The 20,873-nt window shown below is 39.6% G+C and overlaps 1 protein-coding gene across 1 annotated transcript; it reads left to right on the top strand.

Annotated features, from left to right (window-relative positions):
- Positions 1 to 180: 180 nt before the first annotated feature.
- CAVIN4 (caveolae associated protein 4) lies at positions 181 to 20,066 on the top strand. The gene is made up of 2 exons (XM_073678600.1): positions 181 to 727; positions 16,978 to 20,066. The coding sequence occupies exons 1-2, from the start codon at positions 323 to 325 to the stop codon at positions 17,629 to 17,631; spliced, it is 1,059 nt and encodes a 352-aa protein (XP_073534701.1). The 5' UTR covers positions 181 to 322; the 3' UTR covers positions 17,632 to 20,066.
- The last annotated feature ends 807 nt before the right edge of the window (positions 20,067 to 20,873 follow it).

Genomic DNA, 20,873 nt, shown 5'->3' with positions numbered 1-20,873 from the left:
CCAGTTCTAGTATCTTGTTCATTCACCCTGATTCAACAGATGGTCTGGATATTTCAGTTAACTAGTCCACGGTATTTTCTTTCATGGATTTATTACTCTGAGCATGCTTCCTAATTTTAGTGGTTTGCTATTTCATGAGGCATGTTCACCACAGTGCTTGAACGATGAGTAGTTATAAATGTCTTCCCAGCCTCCTGAGGTGGAGCTTTCCATTTCATGTTGAAGGTCTACTGAGGCAGCTGTCTCTTTGCTCCGATGCCAGAATTGCTTCTCGAGTCCTAAACAGCACCCGGAGGACTTCAGCTCCTGCAAACATCTAATCATGGATCATCGTGAAACGACTCCTGATAGCATTAACCTCAACCGTTTGTCGGTTGTATCTGAAGATGATGAAGACCATGATTCTGCCTTAACGATTGTTACTGTTCTTGACAAAGTAGCCACCATTGTGGAGACTGTGCAGGCCAGCCAGAAAAGAATTGAAGAACGTCACAGAGAAATGGAGAATGCCATCAAGACTATCCAGATTGACCTCCTAAAGCTTGCACAGGCGCACAGCAATACCACCTACACTGTTAACAAATTACTTGAGAAGACCCGTAAAGTAAGCTCCAATGTGAAAGATGTAAGATCTCGGGTCGATAAACAGAGTGATCAGGTCCTAAAAGTAGAATCCAAGCAGGAGGAGATGCTGAGAAAGAACAAATTCAGAGTTGTCATTTTCCAGGTAATGAAACTAACTCAATTGACCTGGGTTGAAGTTGAATGCTTCATGAGAATTATATCTCGTCTTCTAAAAAAATGTTCAGACTATTCAGTTTTTAAGAATACTTCTTTTTTTTTTATATTCTGATGTTATGATATTCTACATTTTTATTTATTAGCTTGTAATTCTTTTCACACTTTTTTACAAGTAGAAAACATATTTTAGTCTACAATAAAGCCTATAAAAAGTATAACTTTAAGCAACTTCACCAAAAGCTAGCTAATGTATAATTCACTCTATCAGTCGTAACTTGGGACCAATGGCATGTGACTGTTTTGCAGTCAGTATATGGGGGAAAGGTTCTGATCATGTATTCTATATTTAGATGCGTTCATTTTCATCACCAGGCAGAGAAGAATAAATTGCTGAACAGCTTGCCCTATTTGTTGCCTCGATGAATCTTAACATGAGACAGTTAAAGTCATATAAATTTATATATATGCATGTATGTATATATGCATATATATAGCAAAGAGAGAAAAATGCAGTTATCTTTCCAACACATTTGGTACGAGCCTGTGCAGAATAATTTCTTTTCTCATGAATGAAAATCTCATTTTTGAGATGGCAATCTCCTTACTAAGAAATAATCTATTTCGGTACAGTTTTTTTGTGTTTGTGTTGAACAGATAACACATAAATTTTGATATATTTTTTATGTAATATAAAAACTATGATGTATGATGCAACTCTGATGTATGATGTGCAGGTGACCATATTTAGGCTTCCATTACTTCCAACAGATATGTAATTTGATTTGATGGTATCTCTTCTATACATTATCTGGACTTTAGAAAATATCTACAACTTTTTAAAATTTTCTCAGCAATAATTTTTATAATATCATTTTAGCACAGGTAAGAGAAAAAAAAACAACGAACATATTCAAATTAACACTAACTTTTGCAGATTGAGAATTAAATTGTGAAACATACGGTCAAGTTTAGCTAATCACTAGGTCATGGTCAATTGGAACTCAAGAAGAATTAAGTTAAGGCAGTTTCTGCAGTACAATTTACAATCAAAGAATAAAATTAATAAATTCATAAGGAAGAAATTAAAGGGTTATTCCCATAATTACGATTCATGGTGCAGACAGGAATAACTGCTTCTAGGTATAAAAACAGCCGAACGCAGCTGCACTATCCTGTTTGCACAACTTTTATAGAAATGAATGTGAGTTACGAAAACAGGATAGCACAGCGAGCGACACTCGAGATTTACACTAATAGGATAGCTCGCTTTGCTACACAGTTTCCGTAACTCACATTAATTTCTATAAGAGTTACAGAAACCGAGTCGCGCAGTTACACTCAGCTGTTACTTGTGACCCAACAACTTAGCTGGTTCCTTGAAGTAGTTATTCTCATCTCGGCCATGAAAGACAGAAACTGGAGTAACCCTTTAAGAAATTACGGCCAAGCATAGATAATAAACTGTGAACATGTGATAGGGCCCCCTCTCTGCTTTGTTAGTATTTATTATTCTCAAGGTACTGTTTCTTTATAGGATAGGGAAGACATGTGGGGGTAGGTTAGAAAATCCATAGGAGTCAAATCTTAATAAATTAGTATCTGGAGTTGGAGAAACTACTGGTAGAATTCTCATTAGGACAGAAATTATCGAGTTCAGATTTTCCAAGAATGTGCATTTGTCTGTTTGGCAGCTAATAAAACAAGAGTGAAGAGTTTACATTGCGTTGAGTTAAGGAGGGTGGCTTTAAATGTATGAAGGCCACTTTAGGGGTTTTGTATATTACAAGAGACCATAGATCCAGCTCCAGAATCTGGTCAGCTTGGGACAGGACCACATGTATGTGTATATGTAGGACATATCCTAATGAGCATCCTGTAAAACATAGCAGGATAGTGTGGCACTGCATGTGCTGTGCAACTGGGGGCTAGGTACCATTGCACAAGGACTTTATATGCTGTTTCCATGGTGGTAATATTAACTGCATTTCATATGGATTGATGATTAGCATTGTAAGTGGTTATTCCTAGGTCTTGATGCTATTTATTGATATATGTGTGTAGAGAGCCTTCAGGTGGGCTACAATTAATTTATAAAGGAGGGAAATTAGGCTCTTGCATTTGGACTAGAATCACTAGTCCTCTCAGAAGCAGAGAGTGTATGGAGATTGTTTCTGTAGTAATGCAAAGAGGAGATCCCATTTTTAAGTAGATTACTGTAATATTTTGCCTCTTGGGCCATTTTTAGTTTCTTGTATCTCCTCAAAAAGGATCCATGTGTGGGATCGGGTGAGGAATTGAGACATTTTGTGGAATCAGTAAGATACATATGGAGCCACAGTATGGATGAATCGGAAAGGGGTGGACGTCTGGAATATTCATGGCCACATAGCCATATATGAATACTTGTATAACATGGCTGCGTGGGAAATAGTGGTTGCTTTATAATATTTAGCCACACTAAATATTAGCCACAAAAGTCTAGAAATATTTTATCATTTTCTAGTTTTATTTCTCCATATAGGACAAAGAGTTTTGTAAGTTCCAGTGTGTGTAATAATATAAAGAAAGCAATTCATTTCGTGCTGTTTCTAATTCTCAACTAACATGCAAATAAAGTATATATAAATTGTCGCTTTTATACTCATTACAATTTAGCCTTTAACCAAATTAGGCCTCATTCAGACATCCATTTTACATGTTCATGTTCTACCCATGTTTGTCACAGATAGAACACATACCCATTATAGTCTGTGGGGTTGTTCACAAGTCTATGGTTTTTTTTAAGACTAAGGCCCTGATTCATCAAGACTAGCACTGCTCATATAAGTCTCTATGAGTGGGCATGTTGGAGTCAGATGCTCTTAATGTATTAAGAGTGTCTGACGAATGACATGCGCTACGCCACAAACTTTACTCCAGTCAAAGCCTAGAATAAGATTTCTGGCATAAGAAACGCCACAGCTCATCGTGAATTAGACTACCTATGGCAGTACGCCCCCAACCCGATCCAGCTCTGCCAGTTTTGTCAGTGCTGGGCAAAACTGGCCTGAGAAAATAAAGTCGCAAAGCCTCTCTACAAAGTGCGCTAATGACATTTAACCGCTTTTGTGAATCAGGCCTAAGTGTCCGTAATAATGAAAGCAAATTAAATGGAACATTTTTCCGTTTATGATCTAAATAAGGTTGGAAAGCACTTGGATGTACATTTGTTACCTTTTAATAGATAGGACGAGCTTGGAATTTTTATTGCATTATAAACAATTACACTGATGAAACCTTGATTGTAGACACAGACCTAACACTGATGAAAATCAGTACATTTTTTTTCCATGTACAAGAAAAGGATGTATGTCTGAATGAGGGCTTAGGCTTAAATTACCATCACCCTCACACCTAAAATATATTCATTAAGCGTCATGCACATGGCCGTAAGTCACCTATACAAGTATGGTATCTTACTGTACTTCTGGATAACTCCAATTTTGTATAGAGGATTTTTCTGACAGATTCCATACAACATTTAACAAAGAGAAAAATAATGTGGCATACTCCATCTAATGCTGGAGCTATTTTTCTCTAGAAGCATTATTTCTAGCAATGAGCAACCCTGACATTTGACAGTACAGTAGATTGTACAGAACTGTCAAATATGCCTGAAAAAAGCTTAATGCTCTTTTTTGAGTAAAATAGTTGACACCATGACAGAAACCCAAAAGTCCTTATTAAAGTCAGTGCAGCCCATCAGCAATAACTGTTTTCCATCATGTGACAGATGTTCTAAATTCCGTTATTTCGTTCACTTCCAAAATTGTTAGCTACCCCTACAATTATCAGCCACATTCCACTCCATAAATGACTGCCACAGTTCTCTTCATAATTGCCAGCCACTGGCACCCTCCGTAACTGCTAGCCAAATTCTCCCTACTAAGTACCAACCACAGCTCCCAATAATCATCAGCTTCTGTCTCTGATAACAGCCTGTTACTGCCCCCGCTGCTGTTCACAGCCATCCACTCATTATCGCCAGCCTGACCCCTTAATAATTATCAAAAACACTCCCTTATTATTGCTAGTCACTGTCCTCATTATTAATGTCGACAACAGCTCCCCATAACTCCTTCTACATGCCCCCAAAATTTTCAGCTTCAACCCTACCCTATAACTGCCATCCAGATTCCCCCATAACTACATGGAATACACGTCTTCCCACTCCAATACATAAGAAGATGTTGAGAATTTGGGTTTCATGGACCCCCTGCTATTTTTGCATATAGGGGAAAAGACACCTGCGGCACAACAATGCACATCTTTATATTGGCAGTAGTGTTGAGCGATACCTTCCGATATCAGGAAATATAGTATCGGATTGGATCGGGCCGATACCCAAAAAGTATCGGATATCGCCGATTCCGATACCGGAAACCAATGCAAGTCAATGGGACACAAATATCGGAATGAAAATAAACCCTTTCTTTCCTTGTAGGTTAATTCTACATGAAGTAAAACAACTAAGAATAATGTAGAATGACATGAAAAGCCGGCAATTCATCAGCGGCATTCACCGGTACCCGACAATTTACAACAGAAAGAATAGAGCTTCACACATAGATTAGATAGATAGAAACATGTCAGTCACATATATATGAAGTACAGTGACAGTGTTGCTTACTGTACTTGTCATTTAGTGTAAAGGATTTATTAAAAAAAATATTAGTGTTTTCGTGCACCGTCTCTTTAAAAAAGCCGGCCGGCAATTCAGCAGCGGTACCCGACAATTTAGAACAGAAAGAATAGAGAATCACACATAGATTAGATAGATAGAAACATGTCAGTCACATATATATGAAGTACAGTGACAGTGTTGCTTACTGTACTTGTCATTTAGTGTAAAGGATTTATTAAAAAAAATATTAGTGTTTTCGTGCACCGTCTCTTTAAAAAAGCCGGCCGGCAATTCAGCAGTGGTACCCGACAATTTAGAACAGAAAGAATAGAGAATCACACATAGATTAGATAGATAGAAACATGTCAGTCACATATATATGAAGTACAGTGACAGTGTTGATTACTGTACTTGTCATTTAGTGTTAAAATAAAGGATTTATTTTAAAAAAAATTGGCGTGGGGTTCCCCTTAATTTTAGGCTCTAGCGGAGGTTAAGCAGACAGCTGGGGCAAATGTTTGAAGCCTGGGAAGGGGGTAATACCCACGGAGCTTCCCAGGCTACTAATATCAGCCCCCAGCTGAATACCTAGCCTTTACTAGCTATTAAAATGGGGGAACCCCCCCAAAAAAATAACGTGGGGTCCCCCCTAATTTAATAGCTAGCACAGGCTAGGCAGACAGCTGGGGGCTGATATTAATAGCCCAGGAAGGGTGCCATGAATATTGGCCCCCTCCCAGGCTAGAAACACCAGCCGTCAGCCGCCCCAGAAATGGCGCATCCATAGGATGCGCCAATTCTGGCACTTAGCCTCGCTCTTCCACGCTGCCCTGGTGCGGTGGCAGGGGGTAATAGGGTTGGGGTTGATGTCAGCTTATAATGCCAGCTGACATCAAGCCCAGGTTAGTAATGGAGAGGCGTCTATAAGACACCCCCATTACTAACCCCATAGTCAAAGTTAAAAGAAAACACAAACACCCAGAGTAAAGTCCTTTAATTGAAATAAAGACACAATTCTTTATTGTTCTAAATTAAACCATACTTACCATCACGCCCATTCCAGCTGAAGCCAACGATCTCCTGCAATAAAAGAAAAATAATAAAGCAACCTCATCCTTACCTTTCGATGGTTCCCAGGACAGCTCCAGCTCTGCTACATCGAGATGACAGGCTGGACCGCAGCAGAAAGCTGCCATCCAGCCTGTCATCCCGCAGACACTGAGAAGCGCAGGCATGCTTGCGCTCCTCAGTGTCTCTCTGTGACGTCATCCAGATGAGCCGAGTTCATGTCCAATGAACTCAGCTCACCTCATGCACGTCACTGACAGCGTGGGAAAATTCTCCTGCACTCAGCGCTTCAGCGTGAGAATTCTCCCACGCTGTCAGTGACATACATGAGGTGAGGTCATGTCCAATGAACTCAGCTCACCTCATGCACGTCACTGACAGTGTGGGAAAATTCTCACGCTGAAGTGCTGAGTGCAGGAGAATTTTCCCACGCTGTCAGTGACGTACATGAGGTGAGCTGAGTTCATTGGACATGACCTCGGCTCATCTGGATGCCGTCACAGCCAGACACTGAGGAGTGGAAGTATGCCTGCGCTTCTCAGTGTCTGCGGGATGACAGGATGGATGGCAAGGATGATGTTGCTTTATTATTTTACTTTTATTGCAGGAGATCGTTGGCTTCAGCTGGAATGGGCGTGACGGTAAGTATGGTTTAATTTAGAACAATAAAGAATTGTGTGTTTATTTCAATTAAAGGACTTTTTTCTGGGTGTTGTGTTTTTTTAAATACTTTACTAGAAATTCATGGTGGTCATGTCTAATATTGGCGTGACCCCATGAATTTTGGGCTTAGGGCCAGCTGATAATGCCAAGCTGGCCTTAACCCCTTTATTACCCAGTGAGCCACCGCACCAGGGCCCTGGATGAGTTGGGTACAGCGCCAGAAGATGGCGCTTCAATGAACGCGCCATTTTCTGGGGCGGCTGCGGACTGCAATTTGCAGCGGGGGTGGCCCAGAAAGCTTGGGTCTCCCTGCGCTGCGGATTCCAGCCCCCAGCTGCCTAGTTGTATCTGGCTGGGCACAAAAATAGGGCGAAGCCCCACGCATTTTTTTTTTAAATTATTTCATGAAATTCATGGAATAATTAAGAAAAAAAGGGCTTCCCTATATTGTTGTGTCCAACCAGGTACAAATAGGCAGCTGGTGGTTGGGGGCAGCCCATTCCTGCCTGCTGTACCTGGCTGGACACAAATATAGTGCGAAGCCCCACGTCAATTTTTTTTTAATTATTTCATGAAATAATTTTTTTAAAAAAGGGCTTCCCTATATTGTTGTGTCCGGCCAGGTACAAATAGGCAGCTGGTGGTTGGGGGCAGCCCGTTCCTGCCTGCTGTACCTGACTGGACACAAATATAGGGCGAAGCCCCACATAATTTTTTTTTAATTATTTCATGAATTTCCTGAAATAATTAAAAAAAAATTGACGTGGGGCTTCACACTATATTTGTGTCCAGCCAGGTACAGCAGGCAGGAACGGGCTGCCCCCAACCACCAGCTGCCTATTTGTACCTGGCCAGACACAACAATATAGGGAAGCCCTTTTTTTCTTAATTATTCCATGAATTTCATGAAATAATTAAAAAAAAAAAAACGTGGAGCTTCTCCCTATTTTTGTGTCCAGCCAGGTACAACTAGGCAGCTGGGGGATGGAATCTGCAGCGCAGGGAGGCCCAAGCTTTCTGCCCCCCCCGCTGAAAATTGCAGTCCGCGGCCGCCCCGGAAAATGGCGCGTTCATAGAAGCTGGATGCTGTACCTGGCTGGCATACAAAAATATGGCGAAGCCCACGTCAAAAGTTTTGGGAAAAATTTATTAAAAAATAAATAATAATTTAGGGACCGCATCTTTATTAAGTCCTCAAATGTCATTTAGTGTTAAAATAAAGGATTTATTTAAAAAAAAAATGGCGTGGGATCCCCCATAATTTTAGTCTCTAGCGGAGGTTAAGCAGACGGGTGGGGCAGATGTTTGAAGCCTGGGAAGGGGGTAAAACCCACGGAGCTTCCCAGGCTACTAATATCAGCCCCCAGCTGAATACCTAGCCTTTACTAGCTATTAAAATGGGGGACCCCCCCAAAAAAAATGACGTGGGGTCCCCCCTATTTTAATAGCTAGCAAAGGCTAAGCAGACAGCTGGGGGCTGATATTAATAGCTCAGGAAGGGTGCCATGAATATTGGCCCCCTCCCAGGCTAGAAACACCAGCCGTCAGCCGCCCCAGAAATGGCGCATCCATAGGATGCGCCAATTCTGGCACTTAGCCTCGCTCTTCCACGCTGCCCTGGTGCGGTGGCAGGGGGTAATAGTGGTGGGGTTCATGTCAGCGCCAGCTGCCATGAAGCCCAGGTTAGTAATGATGGGCGTCTATAAGACACCCCCATTACTAACCTACAAAGTGTTAAAAAGAAAAAACACACTACACCCAGAAAAAAATAATTTATTTGAAATAAAACACCATTTTATTTAATTCTTAGTTTACTAAAAAAAAATAGTTACCTGTCCACGTTCCTGCGCTGATCTCCCATGCACAGCTGTCACATCTGGAGATGGTGACAGCTGTCATGGCTGCTGTAAGCTCACGCTGCCGGGAACACGTCCGCTCCCGGCAGCGGGAGCCACTGACTGAGGTCACCGGAGTGCATTCAGGCAGCGCAGCTCCGGAGACCTCCTTTACGGCAGTGCTGTACCGTGGGAATTTCTCACGATACAGCAGTGCCGTAAAGGAGCTAACCGGAGCAGCGCTGCCTGAACTCCGGTGAACCCTTACGGCCCCGTCATTCTAGCGGCGGCAGCGGTTCAGAGCGGTCACATTCTATGTGGCTGCTCTGAACTGGAGATCTTCGTGGGACACTCGTGGACTGCTACGGAGGGGTAAGGATAAGGTTGTGGTTTATTATTTTATATTTTATTACAGGAGATCGATGGCTTCGGGGAATTAGGTGTCTTGGTGAGTATAGGTGTAGTTTTTTATTTTTTACTTTATTTTAGGTGGCGATCGGCGGGGACAGGTAATGTATGAACTAATTTCTTTTAGGTAACCACTGGCCACCAATGACATGTATCTAACATTTATTGGGGACACAGTAGGGCAATTTATATAGCAGGATCAGTCTGATGGGAACTACTGCTCCCATCAAGCTGATCCTGCTGGCACGAGTGGACGGGGGACAGACATAGGCCGATGGGAGTAGTAGTGTCACATCGGCTTATGTCTGCCTGCACGCACAGACACCCCGCACACACACACACCCCGCACACACACACACCCCGCACACACACACACCCCGCGCACACACACCCCGCACACACTAATCATGACGGGTCTGGGAGGTGAGGCTGACCTGTGCGGCCGTGGGAAAGTTGATGTGAGTTCATGCAGTCAAGCATGAACTCACATGAACCCTCTGAGGGCACCGCGGCTACTTCAAATGAACAGCTGATCGGCATCACCTGATACCTCAGCTGTTCATTTGAAATAACCGGCGGGAAAGCGCAGCACAGAACTGGAAAGCCGGCGGTGAAGTCTTTTCACTGCCGGCTTCCCCGCCCGGGTCCTTCGCTCCTTGGTGCTGCGCTCCCCGCCCGGTCCTAATTTACGATTGGGATTGGAGGTGGCGAGGGGAGCGGAGGATCGGGGTGGGAGGCTGCGGGGAAGCAGTATGGGGCTGTGTGATTGTTTAAAAGCCGGCGGCTTTTTACCGCCCGCCGGCTTTTAAACAATCAGGAGAATTCTCCCACGCTGGGATGGCATTCTGATGACAAGCTGGATCGCAGCTGAGCGCTGCCATCCAGCTTGTCATCCTTCACAGACACTGCAGAGCGCAGGCATTATGGGAACTTCCGATTCCGGTATTCGATATTATAAAAGTATCGGAATTAAGTATCGGAATTCCGATACAGTGAATATCGGCCGATACCCGATATTTCAGTATCGGAATGCTCAACACTAATTGGCAGTATACATAACTTTGTGTATTACAGATAGAAGACGTTTATTACATGACCCATGAGGATCTAAATGCCATTAAAACAAAAAAATGGCAATCATATAAAAAGTTACTAAAATGTAAAAATCTAAACAAGATAAAACAAGATAGTGATGCATTTCCCTGAAATACTTGTGATACCACCTGCATGATTTGTATAGGGGCTAAGTCCCTATATGTATGCATAAATGGTTTCATATGAGTATTGGGGATGAGAGGCTGCCTTTAAAATTAAATTAGTATTTATTAATAGATTAATTCCCAACAAAACAGAAAAAATGGAACTCCCAAGCAGAAATGTGAACATAGCCTAAGCTGTTATTTTCAGATTGCTATTTTTTAATGCTCTTTTCTGTTTATTATTATGGGACCTCCATCTTGTCTGAGCTTCTGATAACCACATTTAGAAATTTGTATTATTGCAGCCACCTGACATAGGAAACAACAAACTGGAGGTGTTCATTGACTTCTATAGGAGATGTTTCTATGCATGCTCAGAATTGTGTAGACGTCATTGTATGTGGAGGAGGGAGCGAGCTGCGACCATCACCTGCTGTCGATAGTGTGATCTTCCATTGTCTGTATATAGGCAATACCTTTCATTGTAAATTCTGCTTGTGGCGATAATGACATTGATCCTAAAAAGTGATCATAACAGAAAATGTTTAGCCTATTGTTACCCTTTGTAGTCTGAATGTAAATTGCATGATTTCAGGATATTTTTTATATCGGTAATAATATGGAAAATAATAATAAGAAAAATCTATTTTTTTTTTATAAATTACAAGCTTGATTGAAACAATAGATAATCTGATTTCACATTCCGTTGTATACATTATATTATTCATTCACTCAGGTCACCAAGCTATATTATTTTGCAGTTATATTTCCGTGGACTTCATACTTCGCTCTTCCAGAATGGGAGAGTTATTTGGTCAGTCATGTCAAATTTTGTTACTGTTTCAAGTGTCCTGTAATAAGTAACAAAGTAGATTGCAAATTTTTTGGAATGAAACTTTCACGTTTTTCTAATAATGAACTATCCCTTCAACTTTATGTATGAAAACTTTGAAATGGTAGAAGAACAATAGGTAAGAGCTTTTATTTATTTTATGTGTATCCCAGAACCAAACAACGGTATTGGAACAATATCATTACAGAAAGGGTCAGATCAGAAGTTCGGTTTACTTTCGCAGTGGCTGAATATATGATGCCTAGCCAGTTAGGTAGACTTTTGTAATGTCTGAAATGCCTTTGTTATTTCAAACATTTAGCTGCACTAAACATATTGGATATCACATAGGCTTGTAGATAATAGGAGAATCCAGAACTTACATGTTCTTTATAAAACCATGAAACTTTATTCTATGATGTAAAAAAACATTAAACAGCAGAAGCATTGGAAAGGGATTCTTACTCGTTTCAGCCCATGCTCATGGTACTTATTCCTGTGCATCGTTCTTGTGGCTAATGAGGGGTAATTCTCCATTCATCGCTATGATTTTGAAGTGAGCTGTTTAAACATTGTATATTTTGTAGCTATCACACGTATGTACCTTGTCACTTCAGCTAAATATATTCAGTTTTGGAAAATATTTTTATTGACTCGGAAAACGTTCCAGATTTAAAAACATTTCAGCTAAGCCCAACTCATGTTTAAAATTCACACAAACTTTCTATATTCCCATTGCTAACATAACCAATTTTCCAAATCGCTAATTACAATACGGAAGCAGGACTATATCAAACGAATTACCAGACACGAGAAAACTTCTATCAAGAGTTCAAAGAGAATCAACTATACTAAGAGGGCTCACTATATGTAGAGGCTTAGAGCAAGGCCTAGGCGAGTGTTTCACCAAATTGAGCATGCGGGATGCAGGTCTCTATTATGATGTGTAGGATGTTTCATACCTAGCAGCCACTGTTATAGTTTTTGAGGACATCTATCAGATGATAGACACTATAATGACTAGTCCATAATACTGTGAGTAACAGAGTATTTTAACTGAGTTTTAGAGTTGGTTGAACCCTACAATATTGACAGGTTCAGCAAACAATCGATTGTGTATAGGGGCATCAGCTAACTAATGGTCGGGAGAGATATCAATCGGGTTATCCGATTTCGAACTATCGATCACATTATTCTCCAGGAAATAATTCTATGGCCAACGTGTCAGTCGGCAGCTTTCACATAGAATACACTCGAGTGCTTAGCTGATCGAGCGCTACTGTGTATGGGAGAGTCGGCTGAGATGACTATAAACCGAATGATTGGCCTAAGCATTGTTCGGCCCACAGCCATCTAATGTGTAACGGGGATTTTACAGATGCACTGATTTCCATTTCTTTCCCAAATCAACACATGTCATCAATCCTTTGTTCTGTACTACAATTAAAATAAAAGCATCTTAAAAACAAAATTTTATTAAAAAAAGCGATAATTGTGGAACAATTATTTTTTTTCCTTCAAAGCTTTGCAATCTGCCATATATGCTGATCCATCTTTATTTACACTAGTATATCCTTTCCTACAAGTGTACATTGCTTGCTTTCCTTAAAGCTGTGAAATAATAACTTTCAGGTCACTGTGCTCTGGTGGGTGTTATAATATCAGCACAGTACCATTAGTCACAATATGCCTTATACTGCACTTTTTTCCAATTACACTGCAACCGCTATACACTCCTCCATTATTCTAATCTTCATAAATTATTCAACTTTTTTCACTAAACTTTGCCATGAAATCACCACATTAGAAATAGTACAGTATATATTGCACTGGCAGACACAGACCGAAAGGGGCCCTGTGCAAGAACAGTACATAGGCTCTTCGCAGTCCAATGGCTCATCATAATGCAATATTCCATCTGCTTTGGAGGTACAAATGGGCTTCCTTACCTCTTGGGTTAATGTGAGGCTGCACCAATGGTATGTCCGCCTCGATATATTGTGATAATACTGTAGGTCAGGGGTGGGCAATTAATTTTCTCAAGGGACCACATGAGAGAACGTGACAGTTGTGGAGGCCAAACCAATGCGCTAAAATTAATTTGGTTTAATATTAATATTAACATATTAATTATAATTATTTTATATTAATACTATATATAATATTAATTGTATGACTTAATATTGAACAGAAATAAGTATGCTGATATCCCCCTATATACCGTATGAGCCCCCACACAGCCCCCTATATACCGTATGAGCCCACACACAGCCCCCTGTAAACCATATGAGCCCCCGTATGAGCCCCAGTTCATCAAGAGAATGCCAAGAGTGTGCAAAGCAGTCATCAAAGCAAAAGGTGGCTACTTTGAAGAACCTAGAATTTAAGACATATTTTCAGTTGTTTCACACTTTTTTGTTAAGTATATAATTCCACATGTGTTAATTCATAGTTTTGATGCCTTCAGTGTGAATGTACAATTTTCATAGTCATGAAAATACAGAAAAATCTTTAAATGAGAAGGTGTGTCCAAACTTTTGGTCTGTACTGTATATGGAAAAAAAAATATACCTCACTCCCATTCCCCCGACTCTCTCCCTCTGCTCTCTCCGGTGCACTGTTATTATGATGAAAAACTGGAAAAGATAATGAGTGCAATAGGGTCTTATCAGGGTTAAAAAAATAAATGAAAGGAAAGAATATGCTCACCTTCAAAGGTTGTGAAAGGCATAACCCCTGTGTATACTGGAAAGACTGACTGCTGCAGATCCACAAAAGGACATTTCATGTGCAACTGGAGAAAGTGTACATGAAACCACACTGCCAGTAGTAAAAATGCTGTACAAATAATTCTGAAAGTATAAATGCGTTTTTTATTTATCAACACGTTTCGAAGCACACCTGCTTCTTCATCAGGATAAACCACAGGAGTCTCCGGTTCACTGACTCTCTGCAGTGCACAGCTGACGCGATGAAATTATGTCATCATGACTGTTGCGTCACACGCTGATTGGTGGAAGATGGAGCCAGTGGAGCTACCCTCTATCCTCCGAGGATGCGGAGAGGAGGGACAGCGATTGGCGGCAGGGCACGGTGTGAAAGATTGATTAGCATTTCAGTAATCATCTTGAGTTTTAGAGCATGGATATATATAAATCTTATGTAAGAGAAATCATTCAGAGAGAACAATAAGGAAGGAAACATCTACACTGGAGGCCACTGGTAATATGAGCTTTTCATTTTGTTTCCATTCAGAGGATGAGTGTAAATTTTACAAGTTACTTCCATTTAACAATTCAGCATTTTATATGTGATCCATTTCTGTTGTGTTGCTTTGTGGATTTGTGGTTGGTGTTAAATGTCCATTTGTATGGACCGACCGACGGCAGGATATGTCTGATTAGCGGTAGTTTGAATGCATGTTTACACCGGCAGACCAAAGTATACGATGCGCACTGAGCCACCTATACTAGATTGCTCAGTGCATATAGGCAACCATAGGCAGCGCGAGTCCTGATAACACAGGATGATGCACTGCCGGGAACAATGACCTTTTATGCCTCACAAAAGATCAACTCACCCAATGAACCAGCGTATTGCTCATTCATTGCGCGATCGGCAGCCTGTTTACACTGCAAAATAATTGTTAAGCAAAGGTTTTTAACCACGCTCATTCACGAGTGTAATGTAGTGTAAATGCCCCTTTAGAAGTACTGCAGTCTGTTACAACTACTGTACATTAATCCAACCATATCCATAACAGCAGCCTGTAGCAACAATTTATCTCCCAAGGGAACAAAGGATCCTGCATATTGAAGTTCAACATACATTATCCTTCTTTAACCTGATGTCTGCCATGAAGGTACTGTGAGGGGTACCCACGTATACATTCTGCTGAAAGGAGAAGCTTTGGAAACATTGGTATATTTACGACAACTTAATGTTTATATCGCACAACTCAGGATATCTGAAGACAACATTACACTTATTTATACTACACCTATATATATTTCTCTTGTATCAATTTCTGTTTTTATCTAGTTTCACACCTTCAAAAATTAGTTTTCATGTGAATTCACGGCTTCTGCCATCGTACGGTCCCTACTGCTATTTCTTCTTAAAACCCCATATTTTACTTTCTGCTTCATTTATTTATTTTAGACTAGAGCACTCACAAAACCTCTTGTTAGCTTATTTCTTCCTATTCCTCAATCACATTCTCTCCTCTATTGCTCACTTTGGTGTTTCAAATCACAGCTTCCTCCTTATCCCTTTCATTCCATACCACTATTTTTCTTATTTGTTTCACTCCCAACATTATTTTTTCTTCCTACCTACTACTTTAGCAAAACTTCTTTCTCATTGGAGACTTCAAATACAATCTTGTATCCAAGCGGGAATTGCCCATTTGATAGTTTGAACTCCTTCCTTGAACTCACTGTCCCCTTTACACTTCTATCAGTTCAGGCTCTTTCCACGTCTGCCACCTGTAGCTCTATGTTCTGTCCTCACCAACTGACTCTCCTTTTGTCCTCTCCATGTCATTTTTGTTTCCTCCACCTCTTCACCAATCCTTGTCTCATATTTGTCCCCACTCTCCATTCAATTGCTGACGTGGCTCTGTGTTTTAGCTCCCCCTTTTCTCTTTTATATTTTATCTTTCAGCCGGGTTCTAATCCCGCTTCCTTCACATATTCTTTTTATTCATTCTTAATCACCTTTGAGCAATTTTCCATTACTAGTATTTCTAATGCTTAATTTTCTATAGTGAGACACTCTCTTTTTTCTTATCACCTCTTTATGGTAGTATTTCTTGTACTTTGCACATTTTTCTCCCTTCTTCCTGTCTTCCAGGGATCTTTATGAATTTGAATCCCAGCCCCTCAGTGAGTGGTACCCTAGGCTTTTTGATACCCTTTTTGGCCTATAAATATCTCTATGTACTAGTGTGTGTAATCTGTCATTTTTTTGCACTTTATAAAAATGCCAGTACTGCATTGAAACGCGTAGTGGATATTAAAGAACCTTCTAAGAATATTGCAGTAAGCGACTTCTTTTCAGCAATGCAGCCAATTTTTAACTTGTTTTTGTCCTGTTTTGGTCATTTCCATCTGGCAGCTCTTTCCCCCAGCCCGGGGCATCAGTAGCTGGCAATCTACACCTTTATAGTGGTTGCATCTTCACACAACTACCCAAGGTGAGCAAGCCTATAGTTTTTACTGTCTCCTATATTAGGGTTTTACCCTATTGTGAGCTTCTCCCTTCACAGACCCTGTTTCCCCAACATTACACTAATGTCATACTGATTCATATATGATTTGTTTCTGGCTACAGGTATAAATCCAGTGCCATAATAAAGCATATCATCAGATGTTTGTGTACATTTTTTATTCTGTAATTTGAAAATTACATTGTTGGTTTACAATTAAAAAAAAAACATAGAGACATAAAATGTTATATTTTTTTCACAAGCATTTATGTTCTATGCTTCCCATGCATTATTAATCTGTTATGCTTAATTAACTTCCAGAACTGATTATAAACTCTCACATTTTTATTTTACAACAGGAAGATATTGAGTGCCCAACAAAAGTGAGCGTTGCGAAAGAATCGTCACTGGATGGGCTTCTAAGGGATAAACTTTACCCACCAAATGACCTCTCCTCTGATGAAGAATATGAAATTCAAGAATCCAGATCCTCACGGCTGAAAAAATCTGGAAAGCAGCGAATTGATAATATCAAAAAAGCATTTTCTAAGGAGAGCATGCAAAAAACAAAACAGAATTTTGGAAAGAAAGTAAACCGCATCCGCACAAGAATAGTGACTCCAGAAAGGAGAGAACGAATAAGGCAGTCTGGTGAGAGACTTAAGCAGTCTGGAGAAAGGTTCAAGCAGAGCATAGTGAAGGCAGCACCTAATAAAGAAACATTTAAAATTAAGAAGAAGGAAAAACAACGTACTACTGCAGAAGGCCAAGAAGGTGAGAAAGAAGATGCCGAATCCATCTCAGAGGGTCCATTAGTTGAGCCTATCTCAGAAGTCACCTACACTGAAGTGGTCACTGTTAAGAAGAAGAAGAAAAAGAATGATGATAAGGCTGAACTTTTGCCAGACCAAGAAGAGGAGAAAACTGCCCCAGTCTCAGAAAAACCTCTTCTTAAACTGGAAACAAAATTAGATGCAGAAGAGACCCCACTTGTAGACATCAAGTTATCATAGACTGAGAACTTGGGAGGAATAGATGACATTGCATATGTAACATCAAATACTACGTGTGCCCCTTCAAGCACTTAAAGAACAGTGATGTTTCAAAAATATTAATCCTGCCCAAATATTTTAATACTATTCATTATACCAACTCAGATAAATCCATACATCATAATAATTTTAACTGATAATGTTTCATCAAGGCTTGAAGACTTCAAAGCAATTAAAACAATTTAAAGGAGCTGAATTTCATTCAGCTACAAAAAGTTACTATGCTTATTTATACGATGTGTTCTACAAATTATTTATGTAGGTAAATGAAATGTGAAATCACAGCAGAAAAAAAGTTTGAATGTGATTAATGGTAATGAAGAAATAGCATAATATTGGCTATGGTGCTCTACGTGTGGTTGGTATAGGATTACCGAAAGGAACCAAACCCGTTTCTAATAGCATGGTGATGTTTTGGGTTCTTTGAGTTTTTTAAAGAATGAAATGTTATTTTATTATATGTGTGAATCATATACATACAGATGTGTGGTTGTGTATGAATAAAATAAAGTGAGTACAGTATATTCCTCTTTGAGAAAATAAAAACATGTCAGTATTATGGACATAAGCTAATATGTAAAAGTCTGATGGAAGCCAGTTACCAAATGGATCAGAATGACATGAAATGGATTCAGTTTGTTAATCGTAAATTTCTTTGATTGTAGCTGTGGATAAATAGACATCTGGTCATATTAAGTATGAATGAAGCCTTATTGGCAGTTTTTACTACTATTGTTTTAGGCTCTGGTCACTGTCATGGCTTCCAACCATAATGAAGTCATGAACAGTATGTCAGAATTTTTTCAAAACATATGCCTTCAAATCTTGTTAGACCCACCTTACTGTGATGGGGTCTTTCTGGTTTTGTTTGGGGTTCTAGTATTTTACATTTACTTGAAATTAAAATTTTAGTCATTTAATCCTCACTCAGGAGCTCCCGTAAAATGCACAGGAATACCTACTTTTGAATGTGGTTTTACTTAGATCCAAGCAAAATCACAACTGTTGGCAATTATTTTTGATGGCAAAGATAGAGCTGCAGACTGCACTATTATTGTCATAAAGATACCAGATCCTCTGATAGAAAACCGAAAATACACAAATCCTTTAACTGTTCATGTTTCGCAAACACTACATGAACACAATCCACGACTAATCCTGAGTACAGTTTCATACCGCACAAAGTAAATGTTCAATGAATGTGAACAGTGTGTACAATATGTAAAATGACATTCTTAGAACAATGGCCGACTTTTTTATTGTAATATGATGCAATAGAAGGTGTTAATCATGAGGAAACAGCATGCAGTAGGTGTCTACTGAATCTTTACATGTTTAGTAGGAACTAGAAGTATCAGATAGGAAGTTCTCAATGGATCCAAAACATTGAATAGTTTTAAGATTAGAAAAACAGAGCCACTGCCTGTGTCTGGAATTGCATCTCTACCCCATTCAAGTAGATTTGGTATTACTGTATTTAATAGCTGAAATGCCCAACACAACTCATAGACTGACACTGTTGGTGGAAGAAAGTAGCCATATATATTTTTGGTTTATACAACCCACTTATGTCTATACAGTATATACTTCATTGGGACTAAATGGAACTGCCGCCATATTACACATAAAGCTGCTCATATTAACAATATATAATACAGCCTGCTGTATAGATAGCAGAATAAGGCTAGATAACTAGCAAATAAGGTTCTAAATACATTAGCTGCTATATGGATAGGTTGGTTTGTCCACTGTTTGGCCAATTGTTGGTGTCAATATAGTATCCACATAAAGGATGACCTTGGCAGCTATATTATATAGGATAAGTATACTACTTTATTATTGTTTGTCATATCTTTGGTATATTCAGTCTGGCATAAAAGATTGTAGACTCAAAGCGTCTGTTCAAGGTATGAGAAGTACTTGTTTAGCGCATCCAAATGGCCAAAAGCTGTATTACAACTTCAATACTGAACGGGAAAGCTTTTGTCGAACTAACGGGAGCAGTAAACCAGAGCTCTAATCTTTCAGTGGCCCTATGTAAATCTCATTGGTTTTTCTAAATATCTTTTTTCTTGCACTAATTTGATAAATCCAACAGATTATGTATCTCATATCTGGGCACGCATCAAATCTCAACTTAGATTTCAGTATTTGAGTACCATTAACTCGTTTTACTACTGCTGATGTATAGATCATTAGGATTAGGACATGAAAAATAAGAATTGTTTGCATCTCAACTTGTAATGTGATTATTTAATAAGGCCATTGACAATTTGTCTTTTTACAGCATGCTACTGGAAACGGCTTTATTTGATTTGCTGAACAATGATGTTATATGACAGGATCTGATTATTTGTAACATATATTATTAATAAATTCCCTTCTTTTGGAATGAATCATTTCTCAAAATTCACTGAAATGTTGCCTCTAAATCATACACTTACATATTTCATTCTACGAGACATACATTGTGTTAAATGTGCAACGCTATGAATGATTTCTTTCATCATTGTGCTAATAAATGAACCCAAAGCCCTCAGTGTCTGGATGACAGTCATTAGATTCCACATATTTATTAATGACTGGAGAACAAGGGCTGTTAGAATATAGTTACACATCTCCCCGCTGAGTCACAATGAATCCGATATTATGTGTGTAGAATGCAACTTTCCTAAGCCGACATAACTGTGTGGTACAGAGATGGTGAAATAAATATTGCATCCAAGGGGTTTCCCTCTTCCTTATATTTATTTTTTCTGATTATCAATATAGCTCCAACATATTTCACAGGACTTTACTGATATCAATTGTGTTCCCCGTGGGGCTCGCAATCTACAACCCCTATTATTATGTCAATAACTCAAGAACAGGACAGATAGACCTCCCACTGGATTGTGGACATTACAATATGAGTGCTACAATTGTCCTAAATGGAGAAAGTTGCCCCATGGCCCTCGCACTGTATACAGTAAGGTATGGCAAGACATTTTTGTAAAATTCAGCAGTTGCAGATATTCTAAGTCTAAATCGCCCCATAAACATTAGACTAATGTCAGCCGAACAACTGATATCAACTGGCTCGGCTGACAGTCTAATGTGTATGGGAGCCCTGAACAATTTATTGTGGGGAGAAATATTGGTCTGGCATGTCTGGTTCAGACTGCCATTGTACTGACTCCCGAATATTTGCCGCAGCCAGATAT

The sequence above is a fragment of the Phyllobates terribilis genome, unplaced genomic scaffold (assembly GCF_046119375.1).
Source record: "Phyllobates terribilis strain yellow unplaced genomic scaffold, ASM4611937v1 Scaffold_4__5_contigs__length_816908805, whole genome shotgun sequence".
Lineage (NCBI taxonomy): Eukaryota > Metazoa > Chordata > Amphibia > Anura > Dendrobatidae > Phyllobates > Phyllobates terribilis.
This window is presented reverse-complemented; position numbering and strand designations above follow the sequence as displayed.